Source organism: Salmo salar, chromosome ssa15 (assembly GCF_905237065.1).
Source record: "Salmo salar chromosome ssa15, Ssal_v3.1, whole genome shotgun sequence".
In the NCBI taxonomy this organism is placed as follows: domain Eukaryota; kingdom Metazoa; phylum Chordata; class Actinopteri; order Salmoniformes; family Salmonidae; genus Salmo; species Salmo salar.
In genome coordinates, this window is record NC_059456.1 from 3,473,011 (window position 1) to 3,493,837 (window position 20,827).

The 20,827-nt window shown below is 43.8% G+C and overlaps 1 protein-coding gene across 2 annotated transcripts in view; it reads left to right on the forward strand.

Annotated features, from left to right (window-relative positions):
- The window catches only part of LOC106570854 (phospholipid-transporting ATPase ID), a 42,606-nt gene that overhangs the window by 2,066 nt on the left and 19,713 nt on the right, over nt 1-20,827 (forward strand). The window contains exons 2-9 of one of the 2 annotated variants that reach the window (XM_014143423.2): nt 8,921-8,997; nt 10,006-10,064; nt 12,141-12,254; nt 17,787-17,885; nt 18,924-18,985; nt 19,860-19,932; nt 20,139-20,209; nt 20,526-20,608. In XM_014143423.2, the coding sequence (XP_013998898.1) occupies nt 8,955-8,997; nt 10,006-10,064; nt 12,141-12,254; nt 17,787-17,885; nt 18,924-18,985; nt 19,860-19,932; nt 20,139-20,209; nt 20,526-20,608 (604 nt within the window). In that variant the 5' untranslated portion in view covers nt 8,921-8,954. The remainder of the gene's footprint in view (nt 1-8,920; nt 8,998-10,005; nt 10,065-12,140; nt 12,255-17,786; nt 17,886-18,923; nt 18,986-19,859; nt 19,933-20,138; nt 20,210-20,525; nt 20,609-20,827) is intronic. The other variant, XM_045695365.1, reaches the window with a different exon arrangement.

Below are 20,827 nucleotides of genomic sequence, written 5' to 3' on the forward strand. Positions count from 1 at the left end.
TTCTCCAGGCCCATCCCTCAGCTTTTTAACCAAAACAGAGGTGGTGTGACCGTTTTGTTAATGTTTCATCTGTGGATTTGCCCTTTAAACAGGTGCATATTATCAAGATATCAAAGTGTCACTAACAAAAAGGTAAACAATAGGCCTGTAGCAAATGTATCATATGGCATTCATTGTTCACATGTAAATAGCAGTTTTCAGTAGTGCTCAAGCATGCCATTCCATGAGCGCAGAATTTATTTTTCAACTAGAATCAATGAGCCAAATCAGTCCTCATGACAACAAAATCATAAACAACAGAGTAGGACTGGCTAATAAGTCCATAGTTCAGGTAAAACAATTTGGCTAATCTATACTTCAATGTTTCCAAGTCCTATTCTTGAAGATCAAGGTGTATAACATTTATTGGAGTGACTGGAATTCTGATAGACTTTGGTTTTTAATGTAAAGATATAATTGAATCATATTATTATATGTAGTAGAAAGTGATGGGTTAGAAGAAGCCTACATAACCAACCCATAAAGTAAAATGTATCAGTGTATTGTTTTTGCGGACTTTAGTAGTATTTACTCTAGTATTTACAGTTAACTATTCTATAAATACTGTACCTAAAGAAAACTAGTATACACTAAAGTAATCACTGTAGTGTTTTTTGGGGTTGTAGTATACTGCAGTATTTCATGTAGTGTTTTTGCGGACTGTACTATATTTAATGTAGTGTTTTTGCGGACTGTACTATATTTACTGTAGGGTTTTCGCAGACTGTAGTATACTGTAGTATTTACTGTAGCGTTTTTGCAGGCAGGCAGGCAAGCAGGCGGGCAGACAGGCGGGCAGGCAGGCAGGCGGGCAGGCAGGCGGGCAAACAGGTAGGTAGGCGGGCAGGCGGGCAGACAGGCAGGTGGGCAGACAGGTAGGTAGGCAGGCGGGCAGGTAGGCAGGCAGGCAGGCAGGCAGGCAGGCAGGACTGGGGTCTGATAGCACAGAACTGCTGCTCTTTTCTATAACCTGTAGGGAACACCATATATAATACATAGCTGTATCTTTCGTGTCATAACAGACCGGTGTCTGGCCTATAGTTCATTAATTAACTCAACAGTAGCATTCATAGTGTTTTATCATGGTCCATGCTTTACTGTCATAGTGTTTTATCATGGTCCATGATTTACTGTTATAGTGTTTTACCATGGTTCATGCTTTACTGTCATAGTGTTTTACCATGGTCCATGATTTACTGTCATAGTGTTTTACCATGGTCCATGATTTACTGTCATAGTGTTTTATCATGGTCCATGATTTACTGTCATAGTGTTTTATCATGGTCCATGATTTACTGTCATAGTGTTTTATCATGGTCCATGCTTTACTGTCATAGTGTTTTATCATGGTCCATGATTTACTGTCATAGTGTTTTATCATGGTCCATGATTTACTGTCATAGTGTTTTATCATGGTCCATGCTTTACTGTCATAGTGTTTTATCATGGTCCATGTTTTACTGTCATAGTGTTTACCATGGTCCATGTTTTACTGTCATAGTGTTTTACTGTCATAGTATTTTACCATGGTCCATGCTTTACTGTAGTGTAGTATTGACATAGTGTCTGGTTGGTCAGTAGTACTGTGTATTGACATAGTGTGTTGGTCAGTGGTCCATGATGTATTGTCATAGAGTCTGGTTGGTCAGTGGTACTGATTGACAGTCAGAGTCTGGTTTTATCAGTGGTACTGTTTGTATTGACATAGTGTCTGGTCATGGTCCATGTTGTACTGTCATAGTGTTTACATAGTCATGGTTGGTCTAGTACTGTATAGTATTTACCATGGTCTATGTTTACTGTCAGTAGGTTACCATGAGTCCATTGACGTAGTGTCTGGTTGTTCAGTAGTACTGTAGTATTTACATTATAGTCTGGTCATGGTCCATGTAGTACTGTCATGGTATTGTCATAGAGTCTTGCTATGGTCCATGTAGTAGTGTAGTATTGACATAGTGTCTGGTTGGTCAGTAGTACTGTAGTATTGACATAGTGTCTGGTTGGTCAGTAGTACTGTAGTATTGACATAGAGTCTGGTTGGTCAGTAGTACTGTAGTATTGACATAGAGTCTGGTTGGTCAGTAGTACTGTAGTATTGACATAGAGTCTGGTTGGTAAGTAGTACTGTAGTATTGACATAATGTCTGGTTGGTCAGTAGTACTGTAGTATTGACATAGAGTCTGGTTGGTCAGTAGTACTGTAGTATTGACATAGAGTCTGGTTGGTCAGTAGTACTGTAGTATTGACATAAGTCTGGTTGGTCAGTAGTACTGTAGTATTGACATAGTGTCTGGTTGGTCAGTAGTACTGTTGTATTGACATAGAGTCTGGTTGGTCAGTAGTACTGTAGTATTGACATAGAGTCTGGTTGGTCAGTAGTACTGTAGTATTGACATAGTGTCTGGTTGGTCAGTAGTACTGTTGTATTGACATAGAGTCTGGTTGGTCAGTAGTACTGTAGTATTGACATAGAGTCTGGTTGGTCAGTAGTACTGTAGTATTGACATAGTGTGTGGTTGGTCAGTAGTACTGTAGTATTGACATAGTGTCTGGTTGGTCAGTAGTACTGTAGTATTGACATAGTGTCTGGTTGGTCAGTAGTACTGTTGTATTGACATAGTCTGGTTGGTCAGTAGTACTGTAGTATTGACATAGTCTGGTTGGTCAGTAGTACTGTAGTATTGACATAGTGTCTGGTTGGTCAGTAGTACTGTAGTATTGACATAGTGTCTGGTTAGTCAGTAGTACTGTAGTATTGACATAGTGTCTGGTTGGTCAGTAGTACTGTAGTATTGACATAGTGTCTGGTTGGTCAGTAGTACTGTAGTATTGACATAGTGTCTAGTTAGTCAGTAGTACTGTAGTATTGACATAGTGTCTGGTTGGTCAGTAGTACTGTAGTATTGACATAGTGTCTAGTTGGTCAGTAGTACTGTAGTATTGACATAGTGTCTGGTTGGTCAGTAGTACTGTAGTATTGACATAGAGTCTGGTTAGTCAGTAGTACTGTAGTATTGACATAGTGTCTAGTTGGTCAGTAGTACTGTAGTATTGACATAGTGTCTGGTTGGTCAGTAGTACTGTAGTATTGACATAGTCTGGTTGGTCAGTAGTACTGTAGTATTGACATAGTGTCTAGTTGGTCAGTAGTACTGTAGTATTGACATAGTGTCTGGTTGGTCAGTAGTACTGTAGTATTGACATAGAGTCTGGTTGGTCAATAGTACTGTAGTATTGACATAGTGTCTGGTTGGTCAGTAGTATTGTAGTTATTGACATAGTGTCTGGTTAGTCAGTAGTACTGTAGTATTGACATAGAGTCTGGTTGGTCAGTAGTACTGTAGTATTGACATAGAGTCTGGTTGGTCAGTAGTACTGTAGTATTGACATAGTGTCTGGTTAGTCAGTAGTACTGTAGTATTGACATAGAGTCTGGTTGGTCAGTAGTACTGTAGTATTGACATAGTGTCTGGTTGGTCAGTAGTACTGTAGTATTGACATAGAGTCTGGTTGGTCAGTAGTACTCCCGGCTCTGTCGGGGGCATTTAACCCGAAACAGTTTTTTCCCTTTCAGTCCTTCAGTGGGAGCTGTTCTGGTCCAGTCTGTTTCTGGTCCCGTCTGGTCTGGTCCCATCTGGTCTGTTCTATTCTGGTGCAGTCTGCTCTGGAACGGTCTGTTCTATTCTGTTATATTCTGGTCCAGTCTGTTCTGGTTTGGTGCGGTCTGGTCTGGTCTGTCATCAAGGCTTCCTTCTATTGTGATCTACTATCAGCAGATAATCAAGGCTTTCTGTCGCTACAGGTTTTAGCTATGTTTTACCATACTTCGTAAAAGTACCTTAGAGAGAAAGAGATTGTGTCTCACTTTGTGTGTTAGTGTGTAAATGGGTCCGCAATGTAGATATTGTGTGTACCTGTAACGTGTAACAGTGCACACTCAAGAGGTGCGACATCTTATCCAGCCGTTGTGAATATTGTAAAGGAGTCACATTAGTCTTCTGAAACACACCCACACACACACACACACACACACACACACAATCTCCACTCCATTTTCTCCGCTCTCCTTCAAGCAGCTCTAACTCAAACGTCATTTGCACTCAAGAAAAAGGCCAGCTTCAGTGCAGCATACATACTGTACATACAGTACATTAACAGAGAAGTCTAAATATAACCAGGTAGCTGATAACAGCAGAGAGGTGTTATTCCTGTCCAGCTATCTGTTGACAGAACTAAGATCAACTGAACATGACGTCTCAGAATGACAAGACATTTAGCTGGGGTGCAGAGCACTTAGTACTCTGGATAGAGCTTTCAACAATCAGACTGTTACATTATAGTGGGATGGATAAAAAATGGATTGGCCTTTTCTTATAGAAACACAACATTTTCAGTGCACTTCTCGACAATGTGCCATTGATTGAATCCCTGACTTTGGTCCAGTCCAGTGAAAGACTGGGAATCAAGGATAAGACTTACACCAGAGATAGTGTGCTCTTCTGTGAGGATAAGACTGACACCAGAGATAGTGTGCCCTTCTGTGAGGATAAGACTGACACCAGAGATGGTGTGCTCTTCTGTGAGGATAAGACTGACACCAGAGATAGTGTGCCCTTCTGTGAGGATAAGACTGACACCAGAGATAGTGTGCCCTTCTGTGAGGATAAGACTGACACCAGAGATGGTGTGCTCTTCTGTGAGGATAAGACTGACACCAGAGATGGTGTGCTCTTCTGTGAGGATAAGACTGACACCAGAGATGGTGTGCTCTTCTGTGAGGATAAGACTGACACCAGAGATGGTGTGCTCTTCTGTGAGGATAAGACTGACACCAGAGATGGTGTGCTCTTCTGTGAGGATAAGACTGACAACAGAGATGGTGTGCTCTTCTGTGAGGATAAGACTGACACCAGAGATGGTGTGCTCTTCTGTGAGGATAAGACTGACACCAGAGATGGTGTGCTCTTCTGTGAGGATAAGACTGACACCAGAGATGGTGTGCTCTTCTGTGAGGATAAGACTGACAACAGAGATGGTGTGCTCTTCTGTGAGGATAAGACTGACACCAGAGATGGTGTGCTCTTCTGTGAGGATAAGACTGACAACAGAGATAGTGTGTCTGTCACGGTTGTCGTAGGGATGAGACCAAAACGCAGCGGGTATATGTACACTCATCTTCTTTATTAAGGACAAAGAAGGAAAAAACTACATAAACACGTATACAACAAACGAACTAGACAGTCTTGTCAGGCACACACAGCAAAACAAGAAACAATCTCCCACAAAGTACTAAAAAAACACATACCTATATATAGGACTCTCAATCAGAGGCAACTAGAAAACACCTGCCTCCAATTGAGAGTCCAACCCCAATTAACTAAACATAGAAATACAAAAGACTAGACAGAACATAGAAAAACACTAACATAGAACAGTGCCCAAAAAAACCACGGAATACATAAAACAAATACCCTCTGCCACGTCCTGACCAAACTACAATAACAAGTAACCCCTATTACTGGTCAGGACGTGACAGTGTCCTTCTGTGAGGATAAGACTGACACCAGAGATGGTGTGCTCTTCTGTGAGAATAAGACTGACACCAGAGATAGTGTGCTCTTCTGTGAGGATAAGACTGACACCAGAGATAGTGTGTCCTTCTGTGAGGATAAGACTGACACCAGAGATAATGTGGCATTATTTGAAGAGGTATACACAAACACCTCAGTGTTCAGTCATAAGATTGAGAAAGGCCAGGCCTCCATCTGTCTCCCTCTCTGTCTCTCTCTCGCTCTCTCTCTCGCTCTACAACACACACATGCCCATACGGGGGAGGCCACCCTTAGCAATCTCCACTCTACTTCCTCCGCTCCCCTTCAAGCAGCTCTAACTCAAACGGCATTTGCACTCAGGAAAAGGCCAGCTTCAGTGCAGCATACATACATACAGTACACTACAGTAACAGAGAAGTCTAAATATAACCAGGTAGCTGATAACAGCAGAGAGGTGTTATTCCTGTCCAGCTATCTGTTGACAGAACTAAGATCAACTGAACATGACGTCTCAGAATGACAAGACATTTACAGTTGAAGTCGGAAGATTACATACACCTTCCACAGGCTTCCCACAATAAGTTGGGTGAATTTTGATCCCATTCCTCCTGATAGAGCTGGTGTAACAGAGTCAGGTTTGTAGGCCTCCTTGCTCGCACATGCTTTTTCAGTTCTGCCCACACATTTTCTACGGGATTGAGGTCAGGGCTTTGTGATGGCCACTCCAATACCTTGACTGTGTTGTCCTTAAGCCATTTTGCCAAAACTTTGGAAGTATGCTTGGGGTCATTGTCCATTTGGAAGACCCATTTGCAACCAAGCTTTAACTTCCTGACTGATGTCTTGTATTGTTGCTTCAATATATCCACGTAATTTTCCTTTCATGATGCTATCTATTTGGTGAAGTGCACCAGTCCTTCCTGCAGCAAAGCACCCCCACAACATGATGCTGCCACCCCGTGCTTCACGGTTGAGATGGTGTTCTTCGGCTTGCAAGCCTCTCCCTTTTTCCTCCAAACATAACGATGGTCGTTATGGCCAAACAGTTCTATTTTTGTTTCATCAGACCAGAGGACATTTCTCCAAAAAGTACGATCTTTGTCCCCATGTGCAGTTGCAAACCATAGTCTAGCTTTTTTATGGCGGTTTGGAGCAGTGGCTTCTTCTTTGCTGAGCTTTCAGGTTATGTCGATATAGGACTCGTTTTACTGTGGATATAAATACTTTTGTACCGGTTTCCTCTAGCATCTTCACAAGGTCCTCTGCTGTTGTTCTGACACGGTGTGGCATTATTTGAAGAAGTATACACAAACACCTGTGTCCAGTTCAGTGTTCAGTCATACGTTTGACCTCAGCATTCAGTTCAGTGTTCAGTTCAGTATTTAGTCATAAGGTTCACTGGCACCAGGTCTGGAGAAAGACAAGGCCTCCATCTGTCTCTGTCTCTCTCTCTCTCCAACACACACACGCAAGCACACACACACACACACACACACACACACACACACACACACACACACACACACACACACACACACACACACACACACACACACACACACACACACACACACACACACACACACACACACACACACTCCTAGCACCCTTGCCTCTCTGTGGTCTTGCTGTGTGTGTGTGTGGAGGCTGTCAAGGCTGGAAATATAGAGATTTTGCCAAAAACACAAGCTTTAATATTCTTAACGTTTTAAAAGTTAACGTTTAACATCTAGAATTGAAACCTAATCTGACCTTATGAAGGATGTGATTATACAGTATGATCACACTGGAGGAATATCATATTCCTGTTGACATTCTCTTACAGCTCATTTAAAAAGCTACATTGGGTATGGTTGGTTAAAATCAGCTTCTCCCTCACTGCTTTAATGATGTGCCCTGTTTGGCAACGTACCCCATAGTGGGATGGAAAATGTACTGTTAAGTGTTTTAGTGGGCTGTACAGCCGTCTGGTAGGGTTGAAGGTGACACTGGAAGGTGTGTGTGTGTGTGTGTGTGTGTGTGTGTGTGTGTGTGTGTGTGTGTGTGTGTGTGTGTGTGTGTGTGTGTGTGTGTGTGTGTGTGTGTGTGTGTGTGTGTGTGTGTGTGTGTGTGTGTGTGTGTGTGCGCTTGCACGAGTGGATGTGTATGTATTTTAGCAGACTGGGGACTTTCTGTGCCTCTGTTTTAGAGATACTCATTCTTAAACACACACGTGTGTTATAAATAGATCCAGAGCTGAGGTCACCATGGCAGCCAGTCCTGAGGGGCGGGATCCTAAAATGTCTGTTTCCTGTCTTGGAATACTGAACAGCAGCCCCCCTTACACACACAGACATGCATACAGACAGGCCATTGTGGTGATAACAACCCATTGTGGTAATAACAGCCCATTGTGGTAATAACAGCCCATTGTGGTGATAACAGCCCATTGTGGTGATAACAGCCCATTGTGGTGATAACAGTCCATTGTGGTGATAACAGCCCATTGTGGTGATAACAGCCCACTGTGGTGATAACAGCCCATTGTGGTGATAACAGCCCATTGTGGTGATAACAGCCCATTGTGGTGATAACAGTCCATTGTGGTGATAACAGCCCACTGTGGTGATAACAGTCCATTGTGGTGATAACAGCCCATTGTGGTGATAACAGCCCATTGTGGTGATAACAGCCCACTGTGGTGATAACAGTCCACTGTGGTGATAACAGCCCACTGTGGTGATAACAGTCCATTGTGGTGATAACAGCCCATTGTGGTGATAACAGCTCTACCTTTATGTGAAAATATGGTTCCACATGTGAAATTTTAACTCAACATGTGAAAATACACACACATGCCATTGCAGTAGATTTGGAGTGTGTTCAGACCATGGGGAGGGTGTCTGGCCATTTTAAGGGGCACCTCCCTTTGACTCACCACATCCCAGGGGAGGGAGGGAGGGAGGGAGGGAGGGAGGGAGGGAGAGAGAGAGAGAGAGAGATGGGGTTGGGTACTGAACACCTCATAGAGCACTTTATGGAAAATGATTTAACAGCAATGAAATGGCAGCATAGTCCAGCCCTGTTACAGTAAATACCCTGCACTGAACTGTGTGGTTGTTGGGGAGAATTCAACCTCTCGTACGTAAGTTTGACTACAAACTCAAAACCACCTCTCCAGGCGAAGCAGGACCAATTTGGGATAAACAATATACTTTTAAAGATACATGCTCCACACTGTGACGGTAGTCGCAATGATAGTCTAGCCAAGGTGTTACTTGTGTTATTGTTATTGTGTGAATGGAATGGTACGTCAGTTTACAACATATCCTGGTCTCTCTTTCCCCAGATAAACACCACGGGTAGATGAAGAAGCAGAGAAGATGACGCTGTTTGGGCTGGACTGTGCCAAGAAGAAAGAGAGAGGTGAGGAGGCAACCAACCTCCCCGTCCCTCATGATGTTTCATAGTTAAAAATACAGAGAATGGCTACACCGTCATCTGTCCTCTCCTTTTCTCTTTTCCCATCTCCCCATCTCAGCCACTCAGTTCAGAGAAGACATTACTGCAGTTTTACTCTTTATTACTGCAGTATTACCTTACTATATAGTAAAAAAAAAATACTACAGTATACACTGTCAAGTAATTATCTTTGTTTTCTCCTGATTTGGCTTGGTCTAATTGTGTTGCTCTCCTGGGTCTCTCTCTCTCTCTCCCTCTGTCCTGTTCTCTCCCTCTGTCCTGTTCTCTCCCTCTGTCCTGTTCTCTCCCTCTTTGTCTCTCTCTCCCTCTTTGTCTCTCTCTCCCGCTTTGTCTCTCTCTCTCTTTGTCTCTCTCTCTCCCTTTGTCTCTCTCCCTCTTTGTCTCTCTCTCCCTTTGTCTCCCTTTGTCTCCCTCTCTCTCTCTCTCTCTCTCTCTCTGTCCTTCTCTCTCTTTCCCTCTCTATCTATCTATCTATCTATCTATCTATCTATCTATCTATCTATCTATCTATCTATCTATCTATCTATCTATCTATCTATCTATCTATCTATCTATCTATCTATCTATCTATCTATCTATCTATCTATCTATCTATCTATCTATCTATCTATCTATCTGTCTGTCTGTCTGTCTGTCTGTCTGTCTGTCTGTCTGTCTGTCTGTCTGTCTGTCTGTCTGTCTGTCTGTCTGTCTGTCTGTCTGTCTGTCTGTCTGTCTGTCTGTCTGTCTGTCTGTCTGTCTGTCTGTCTGTCTGTCTGTCTGTCTGTCTGTCTGTCTGTCTGTTCGTCTGTCTGTCTGTCTGTCTGTCTGTCTGTCTGTCTGTTCTGTCTGTCTGTCTGTCTGTCTGTCTGTCTGTCTGTCTGTCTGTCTGTCTGTCTGTCTGTCTGTCTGTCTGTCTGTCTGTCTGTCTGTCTGTCTGTCTGTCTGTGTCTGTGTCTCCTGTTCTCTCAGAGTTGGAGAGGAAACTGAGGGCAAACGACAGAGAGCATAACCTCTCCTTCAGATATGCGGTGAGTTTAGTTGAGTGTGTGTGTATGAGGGTGCCTGTGTACATGGTATTCACAGGGGTAAAACGTATGTTTCACCATCCTGGTTTGTGTGTGTTTGGGTAGGCCTTTTGTATTGAGTTTATATCAGTCCCCTGGGACCAGACTATATATGTCACTGTATTGAGTTTATATCAGTCGCCTGGGACCAGACTATGTTACTGTCTGGTTATTGTCATGTGGCTGGCTCCCTCCCAGGGGTCATGGTGTCTGGTGGTCTGGTTGGGTAGTTACACACACTATTACTACAGGAGAAAGGAAACATTACATGGGAGTAATATAGGAAACATCATGTGGACATGCCAAGCACTTCCTGCATTTCACATAAGTCATTACACAGGAAACAGCATGTTGAGTGGACCTTACGTAAAGATATAAACAGATGGCTTTACTGTGTTCAAAGACTTGAGTGGGCAGGACATTGTTTCAGACATCTACTGTAGAGTTTCAGATTACATTCATATTATAAACACACTTTAGTTTACTACTGAGATCAACCCCCTACAGCTAGCTCTCTCACTCACTCACTCACTCACTCACTCACTCACTCACTCACTCACTCACTCACTCACTCACTCACTCACTCACTCACTCACTCACTCACTCACTCACTCACTCACTCACTCACTCACTCACTCACTCACTCACTCACTCACTCACTCACTCATATTCCCAGGTGTTTATTCTCCAAGATCTATCTTGCTTAGCGAACAACTCTTGAGTTTTGAGACCAGAATAATGTAAACATCCAGTTCTTCTATGTTAGGACTGTAGCCAGCACCACAAGCCCCTGACCTCTGAGAAGTTAGCTTCTAATGGAATGAAACTAAATGCTGCCGTTGGAATGTACACTCTTCCAAAAAGTTTTTTTGGGGTGTCCCAAATAGGAGAACCCTTTTTGGTTCCATGTAGAACCATCTGTGTAAAAGGTTTTACATGGAACTCAAAAGGGTTCTACCTGGAACCAAAAAGGGTTCTCCGAAGGGCTCTCCTATGGGGACCTTTTTTTCTAAGAGTGTAGTGATCCGAAGTTGTTAACCGTTTAAACCAAGCTGTTCTGAAATAAAGGAGGCTCACACACACACACACACACACACACACACACACACACACACACACACACACACACACACACACACACACACACACACACACACACACACACACACACACACACACACACACACATTAGACTCAGCACACAGCTCCTAACGTGGTGTCATTACCGGTTCTCATTAAATATCTTTCAGACAGCGGAGTCCCGGCCCATCGTCTGAAAAACATCTGAAACACTACCCCTTCAAAGAGTATCTTAAATAAATCCCTTGTCTTCTATTGTCTTGTCTTCCAGTGTCTTATATTAGTTCGTCTTGTATTATATTGTCTTATCTTCTATTGTCTTATCTTCTATTGTCTTAGCTTATATTGTCTTATCTTCTATTGTCTTATCTTCTATTGTCTTATCTTATATTGTCTTATCTTCTATTGTCTTGTCTTCTATTGTCTTGTATTAAATTGTCTTGTCTTCTATTGTCTTGTCTTCTATTGGATTATATTATTTTGTCTCGTCTTGTCTTGTATCATCTTGTATTGTCTTGTATCGTCTTATAAGGTCTTGCACATTGCTTAGTTGGAAAACATGTTGGTTTCATTTCCTCCTATCTCAGTGTAGAAATGTGTCCCTTTTTTGACCTTGATTGAGTTAGGCTAATTCAGCACCACTGATCTGCCATCAGCCCAGGCAGAGACAGAGCTATGAGGAAGTTCACTCAGAAAACATGTTTGTGTGAGTTCTCATTGGCTTCTCAATGTATGGGTTCTCATTGGCTTCTCAATGTATGGGTTCTCATTGGCTTCTCAATGTATGGGTTCTCATTGGCTTCTCAATGAATGGGTTCTCATTGGCTTCTCAATGTATGGTTTCTCTAAAATCATGTTATGTTATGTTGTTTTACTCACACACTTAATTTTCCTATGTCCCTCTCTCCCTCCCTACTCTTTCTCTCTTTTCCTATGTCCCTCCCTCCCTCCCTCCTCCAGACCAATGCCATTAAGACGTCTAAATACAACGCGTTCACCTTCCTGCCCCTCAACCTCTTCGAACAGTTCCAGAGAATAGCCAACGCTTACTTCCTCATTCTGCTGCTACTCCAAGTGAGTGGAACACACGCACACATATGCACATATGTACAGATAAACAAACACACAACATGCATATCAGGACATACAGTATTAGAGTTGATGAGATGACAAGTTTCCAGCTGCGTTAACGTGCTCGTCACATACCAGTCAGCGCACTAGCTCTGGTCCAGGGCGCTATGTTAACCACTGTTGCTTGTGCAGCTAGTTAGTACACAGTAGCTAGAACCTAGTTTCTAGAATGGCGCTGGAGGGAATAGCAGCAGTTTTACGGGCTCAAGACCAATTGTGCTATTTTGTAAAATATTTTTTTAGCTGATATAATTTTTTTTCAAACATAACGTTTCCGCCATCGTTTCCTATGACCGGAAAGAGCTTTTGGACATCATAACAACTATCACTAACCTCGGTTTGGACGAGGACTTCTACTTCAATGCTTCGGACGCAAAAGACAGGCCCAAATCCCCGACCCTCGAAGAAGGAGGAGATGGTGTTATAGAGACCGACGTGCAGGATACCTGACGAGACTACGTCGGAGAGTGGATAAACCGCCTCTACCCTCCGTTCTATTGGCGAACGTGCAACCACTGGAGAATAAACTGGATGATCTCCGTTCGAGACTATCCTATCAACGTGATCTGAAGAACTGTAATATCCTATATTTCTCCAAGTCGTGGCTGAACAAAGACATGGTAAATATAAATCTAACTGGTCTTTCTATACATCGGCAGGACAGAATAGCAATGTCGGGGAAGCTCACAAGAGGAGGTGTGTGTCTCTTTGTTAACAACAGCTGGTGCGCAATCTCTAATATTAAGGAAGGAAGTCTGGAGGTTCTGCTCTCCTGAGTTAGAACACCTCATGATAAGCTGTTGACCATACTATTTACCAAGAGAGTTTTTGCTGGCACTAAGACCACACTCAACAAGCTGTATAGGGCCATAAGCAAACAAGAAAATGCTCATCCCGAGGCAGCGCTCCTAGTGACCGGGGACTTTAATCCAGGAAATTTGAAATCCGTTTTTACATTTTTACATAATTTATACCAGCAAATCACCTGTGCAGAGGCAAAAACACTTTAGATCACCTATAGTCTACACACAGAGACACATACAAAGCTCTCCCTCGCCCTCCATTTGGCAAACATGACCATAACTCTATCCTCCTGATTCCTGCTTGGAAGCAAGAACTCAAACAGGAAGTACCGGTGACGCGCTCAATACAGAAGTGGTCCGATGAAGCAGATGCTAAGCTACAGGAATGATTCGCTAGCACAGACTGGAATATGCTCCCGGGATTCATCTGATGGCATTGGTGAGTGTACCACATCAGTCACTGGCTTCATTTATAACTGCATCGACGCCGTCGTCCCCACAGTGACCATACATACATATCCCAACCAGAAGCCATTGATTACAGGCAACATCTGCACTGAGCTAAAGGATAGAGGTGCCGCATTCACAAGAGCGGGACACTAATCCTGACGCTTATAAGAAATCCCGCTACACACTCCGACAAACCATCAAACAGGGAAAGCGTCAATACAGGATCTAAATCGAATCCTACTACATTGGCTCTGACACTCGTTGGATGTGGCAGGGCTTGCAAACTATCACGGATTACAAAGGGAAAGTCAGCCGCGAGCTGTCCAGGGATGAGAGACTATCAGACGAGCGAAATACTTTCTATGCTCGCATCAAGGCTAGCAACACTGAACCATTCATGAGTGAACCGTCTGTTCCGGATGACTGGACCCACTTCAATTCGCATACCGCCCCAACAGATCCACAGATGACGCAATCTCTATTGCACTCCACACTGCCTTTTCCCACATGAACAAAAGGAATGCCTACGCGAAAAGGCTGTTCATTGACTATAGCTCAGCATTCAACACCATAGTGCCCTCCAAGCTCATCACTAAGCTCAGAACCCTGGGACTGCAACTGGATCCTGGACTTCCTGACGGGTCACCCCCAGGTGGTGAGAGTAGGCAACAACACATCTGTCACGCTGATCCTCAACATAGGGGCCCTTCAGGGGTGCGTGCTTAGTCCCCTCCTGTATTCCCTGTTCACTCACGACTGTGTGGCCTCACACGACTCTAACACCATCATTAAGTTTGCTGACGACACAACAGTGGTAGGCCTGATCACCGACAACGATGAGACAGCCTACAGGGAGGAGGTCATAGACCTGGCTGTGTGGTTCCAGGACAACAACCTCTCCCTCAATGTTAGCAAGACAAAAGAGCTGATCGTGGACTACAGGAAATGGAGGGCCAAGCATGCTCACATCCACATCGACGGGGCTGTAGTGGAGCGGGTCAAGAGCTTCAAGTTCCTCGGTGTCCACATCACTAAGGAATTGTCATGGTCCACACACCTCAACACATTCGTGAAGAGAGCACAACAACACCTCTTCCCCCTCAGGAGACCGAAAAGATTCGGCATGGGCCCTCAGATCCTCAAAAAGTTCTACAGCTGCACCATTCAGAGCATCTTGACTGGCTGCATCACCGCTTGGTATGGCAATTGCTTGGCATCCGACCGCAAGGTGCTACAAAGGGTAGTGCGTACTGCCCAGTACATCACTGGGGCCAAGCTCCCTGCCATCCAGTACCTCTATACCAGGTGGTGTCAGAGGGAGGCCCTAAACATTGTCAAAGACTCCAGCCACCCAAGTGATAGACTGTTTTCTCTGCTACCACACGGCAAGGGATACCGATTCACCAAGTCTGGAACCAACAGGAGCCTGAGCAGCTTCTACCACTAAGCCATAACTAGTTAGTTAAATAGTTAACCATAGCTACCCGGACTTTCTGCATTGACCCTTTATGCAATAACTCTTGACTCATCCCATTAGCTGCTGTTAATGTATATTATCTGTTGCCTAGTCACTTTATCCCTACCTATATGTACATCTCTACCTCAATGACCTCATACCCCTACACATCTGCTCGGTACTGGTACCTTGTGTATACAGCCTAGTTATTGTTACTCTTTGTGGATTTATTCCTTGTGTTATTATTATTCTATTTTTCTATTATTTCTCTCTTTTTCTCTCTGCATTGTTGGGACTGTCAGTAGTAAGCGTTTCACTGTTAGTCTATAGCTGTTGTTTATGAAGCACATGACAAATAACATTTGATTTGATTAATTCTACATGTCATTTCACCGACCGTGCTGTTGGTTGGCGGTAACACTACATCCTCTCGGGCACCATTAGACCTGTCTGAGCTCGACTGTCTCACAGAGTCTGTGTCCTGAGAAGGTACGGTATCTGCTGGAGTCAGACACCATTAGACCTGTCTGAGCTCGACTGTCTCACAGAGTCTGTGTCCTGAGAAGGTACAGTATCTGCTGGAGTCAGACACCATTAGACCTGTCTGAGCTCGACTGTCTCACAGAGTCTGTGTCCTGAGAAGGTACGGTATCTGCTGGAGTCAGACACCATTAGACCTGTCTGAGCTCGTATGTCTCACAGAGTTGTTCCTGAGAAGGTACTATCTGCTGGAGGCAGACACCAAACCTGTCTGAGCTCGTATGTCTCACAGAGTCTGTGTCCTGAGAAGGTACGGTATCTGCTGGAGGCAGACACCATTAGACCTGTCTGAGCTCGAATGTCTCACAGAGTCTGTGTCCTGAGAAGGTACAGTATCTGCTGGAGCCAGACCTTGTTGGAGGAGATGGCTATGATTTCCACAGTAAAGCTACAATCAGTCCAGTAAGAAAACAGGATATGACTGAGTGAAGTGCATTGATTGAGGAAGTGAGGAAGAGAGAGTGGAAGTTGACTCTTTGCAACTTAGCTCATTGTTGTATAGAGGTTTACAAACAACACAAAACATACCTGGCTCCAGAATGGCGCAGCTGTCTAAGGCACTGCATCTCAGTGCCTCAGACGTGTCATGACAGACCCTGGTTTGATTCCAGGCTGTATCACAACTGGCCGTGATTGGGAGTCCCATAGGGTGGCGCAAAATTGGCCCAGCATCGTCAAGGTTTGGCCTGAGTAGGCTGTCATTGTAAATAATAATTTTTTATTAACTGACTTGCCAAGTTAAATACAGGTGAAATTAAATTAAATAAAAAATAAAAAATACCTGATGTAGAGAGATCTCATCACAGCATAAAGTATGTACAGTAGAAATAGCTATGGAGACCAGTAGAGAGCAGATCCTCTATGCTGCTCTGACATTGCTTGTCCATATATATTCTTAATTCCATTACTTTACTTAGATTTGTGTGTATTGGTTTAATATTTTGTGAAATTGTTAGATATTACTTGTTAGATATTACTGCACTGCCGGAGTTAGAAACACAAGCATGTCGCTACACCTGCAATAACATCTGCTAAACACGTGTATGTGACCCCAAAATAATTTGATTTGAAGTTTCAGAATGCGATGACAATGTCAGCCATATTGGTCAGGGAGAAATCCAAACCAGTCTAATTGGAATGAATTGCAGTAGAGGCAGATTCCTGATTTGACTTGTGCAGGAAAATACAAGTTGTGATATCAGATATTGTGTATTAGATGTATTGTCAACTTAAAATTTTGCCATATAATTATAAATGGAGTTTAAGCAGGTTTTATACAAACGTTCTATAAAAATAGCCTCTAAAATATATGTACACAGACCATAAATGTCTAAATTTTTTGTTTTCTTGGAAAGCTGTGAGGGATATTATATGATACGATATGAGTACTTGTTGCATTACAACTTGTCTAAGTCCTATCATCGACTGATGTCTGATGGCTGTGGATTGACTACATTGTTTGAATGGAATGTTGGAATATTGGCAGTTAATTTGGAACAAATGATGGAATCATTCCTCTAAAACCTCTAGCCTTCCCTGTGGCTCAGTTGGTAGAGCATGGTGTTTGCAACGCCAGCATGGTGTGTGCAACGCCAGGGTTGTGGAATTGATTCCCACGGGGGGCCAGTACAAAAAATGCATGAAATGAAATGTATGCATTCACTACTGTAAGTCGCTCTGGATAAGAGCGTCTGCTAAATGACTAAAATGTAAAAATGTAAATGTAAAACTGTCTGGCTAGCTAGCTAACAAACATACAGGGAAGATCAATTCTTCAAATTCATTATTTTACACAAGATCTTATCAGGGTAATTGGTCAAACCATGGTTGACCAACTTCATGACCAAAATGGCTGACCTTTTTTTAAAATTTAACCTTTGTTAACTAGGCAAGTCAGTTAAGAACAACTTCTTATTTACAATGACAGCCTACTAGGGAACAGGGGGTTAAGTGCCTTGTTCAGGGGGCAGAACAACAGATTTTGACCTTGTCAGCTCGGGGATTCGATCTTGCAACCGTTCGGTTACTAGTCCAACGCTCTAACCACTAGGCTACGCTGCCGCCCCTTTATACCATCATTAGAAGGTTCATGACCATTCTAGTTCTTAATTGTATGACCACCTCCTCCTCCCTATTCTGGGGGTTGTCTGTTGTATTAATGTGAAATGTTGTGTAGATGTTGTATAAATGTTAACTGAGTGTTTGTTGATTGTTGTGTTGCGGTAGGTGATTCCTGCCATCTCCTCTCTGTCCTGGTTCACGACCGTAGTCCCTCTGGTACTGGTGCTGTCTGTGACTGCTGCTAAAGATGCTACCGATGACATAGTGAGTATACATATAGGAGAATCCTGCATTTGGGCCTTGCCCAACCCTCCTTACCTTTCACATCTTACTGCTGCTCAGCCCTTCACTATTCCAAGCAGATATCTTCTTAGTTTTTCCTTTTCATCTTTACCTCTCTCTCTCTACCGATTCAGTCGTGTGACCTTTAACCTGCTTACCTTACCTGACTATTGTATAGTGGTGGTGTACTTGGCTGTACCCTCTCTGACGTGTTTTCATGGGCTTGTTTTTTCACTACTTCCTGAATCAAGCAGGAATTTAGTTTCAATACCGAAACAATAAAAGGAAAATGACTTTCAGTTCCAGCTGTCAAGTTAAACAAAGACTACTGCTACTTTACTGACTGTGGAGTGAATTTGGCAACCTGATACTGAACCGGTCTGGGAAATGTGATCTCACGTGGATACACGTTAACCTCAGTAGCAGAACAAGGGTCTGTTTGTTAGGTCAGGTGGAGACACAGGTCATGTCCCAAATGGCACCCTATTCCCTATGTAGTGCACTACTTTAGACCAGAACCAATAGGGCTGCAGTGCACTACTTTAGACCAGGGCCAATAGGGCTGTAATGCACTACTTTAGACCTGGACCAATGGGGCTGTAGTGCACGACTTTAGACCAGGACCCATAGACTCTGGTAAAAAGGTAGTGCACTATATAGGGAATAATGTGCCATTTGGGACGTCGAAACAGACCTTTCTGCCTTCACGGCCCAGTGACAGCTTTAGTGAGGTCATCGTATTTGGCGTATCATGATTGGCTCTTGGTGAGGAGATGGTGCCCATCTTTGGCGACGCAGTGGCGGGAAGTCAGAGTTTTGGGTGGTCTTGTGAGACTCCAGACCGAAACCAAACATTTACACAACCTCTGACCTGAAGAAATCCCCTCAGTCAATACATACAAAGAATAAAGATGTCTTGTAATGATTAACTCCATTCACCAGTCCCATTTAAACAGGATTTAACCAGGAAACAACCCTTGAGGTAAGAAACTAATGTCTTATTATCCTCTGTTTTACCAGAATCGACACAGGAGTGACAACCAGGTGAACAACAGGAAGGTCACAGTGCTCATGGATGGAGAGTACGTTCATCAGATCTACTATTGGTTTCATTATAAACACAACTTATAATGGCGCACTGGTTTGTGTGTGTGTGGTCAGATATTGTTTGGCCCTCCCTGCTCTCTGTCCCCATCCTACTCTCTCCACTGTCCTCCACACAAATCCATTTCCACAACAAATGTGTGTTTCGTAAGGCAGGGACAGTAAGGCACCGTGTCCTCTTTTCTCGGGGGCAATAGGAAGCAGCTGCAGGACAACAGGAAGTGCTTGTTTTCTTCCTGTTGATGTGACTCCTGACTCAAAGACACTAACAGACAGTGGTTCAAAGGAAAATACAGTATACAGTGAACACACTGACCCTTATGGCTATATTTAGTCTTCTATTTCCTCCTGACTGTCCCCAAACAACAGAGAATCCCTAATGTCTACTCACAATACTCTCTCACTTTCCCTCCCTCCCTCCCTCCCTCCCTCCCTCCCTCCCTCCCTCCCTCCCTCCCTCCCTCCCTCCCTCCCTCCCTCCCTCCCTCCCTCCCTCCCTCTCCACTCTCTCTCTGTCTCTCTCTCCATCTCCCTCACCACGCACTCGCTCTCTCTCCCTCTCCCTCACCACGCTCTCTCTCTCCATCCACTCTCTCTCTTTCTCTCTCCCTCCCCCACCACATTCTCTCTCTACCTCCCCAACATACACTCTTTCTCTCTCTCTCTCTCTCTCTCTCTCTCTCTCTCTCTCTCTCTCTCTCTCTCTCTCTCTCTCTCTCTCTCTCTCTCTCTCTCTCTCTCTCTCTCTCTCTCTCTCTCTCTCTCTCTCTCTCTCTCTCTCTCGCTCTCTCTCTCTCCCCACCACACTCTCTCCCCCTCTCTCCCTCTCCTTCTCCATATTTGTCTCTCTAGACTACGGAGTGAAAAATGGATGGCCGTTCAGGTGGGCGACATCATCAAACTGGAAAACAACCAGTTTGTTACGGTGAGAACAGAACACTGAACCCACCTAACTGTCAGTTCCTTAAAGCATACTGATTCAGCCCTGGAACATACTGTACCTCACTGTTAGTCTATTTTAACAGTTGGCACAGGAAACCATCCTGATAGACTGGGTGTGAATCTGGTGCCTATATTCAGTGTATTTGATAGTCAGTGAATCTGATTCTGTGAATCTCTGTGTGATTTCAGGCAGACCTGTTGCTGCTCTCTAGTAGTGAACCTCTCAACCTGGTCTACATAGAGACTGCTGAACTGGACGGGTCAGTGTGTGTGTGTGTGTGTGTGTGTGTGTGTGTGTGTGTGTGTGTGTGTGTGTGTGTGTGTGTGTGTGTGTGTGTGTGTGTGTGTGTGTGTGTGTGTGTGTGTGTGTGTGTGTGTGTGTGTGTGTGTGTGTGTGTGTTTCAGTTTACTTGTCCATCTACTGTACAAAGCTTATGTCTATTCATACTCCTCATACCTTCTCTCCCTCCCTGCTCCTCCTCCTGTTCCTCCTCCTCCTCTGCCCTTCTTCTCCTCTTCCTCTTCTCCCCTTCTCCTCTTTCTCCTCCTCCTCCTCCTCTCTCCTCCACCTCTCAGAGAGACCAATCTAAAGGTGAAGCAGGCTCTGACAGTAACAGGAGACATGGGAGACAACATCCAGAGCCTGGCTGCCTTCAATGGTGAGTTACACTCAGAGGGTTGGTTAGACACTTTCTACGTAGTATCTCCGAGTAGAAGTTTCCCTTAGATCCAGATCCAGGATCAGCCAAATCCTAATATTAACCATTAAGGGGGAAATGCATAAACTGACCTTTTGATCAGTGTCTAGTGAAAAAGTCATACTGCTCCTGCTTTGTAGCCATGCCATAATGATCACAAAAGCATAAAGCCAATTGCCA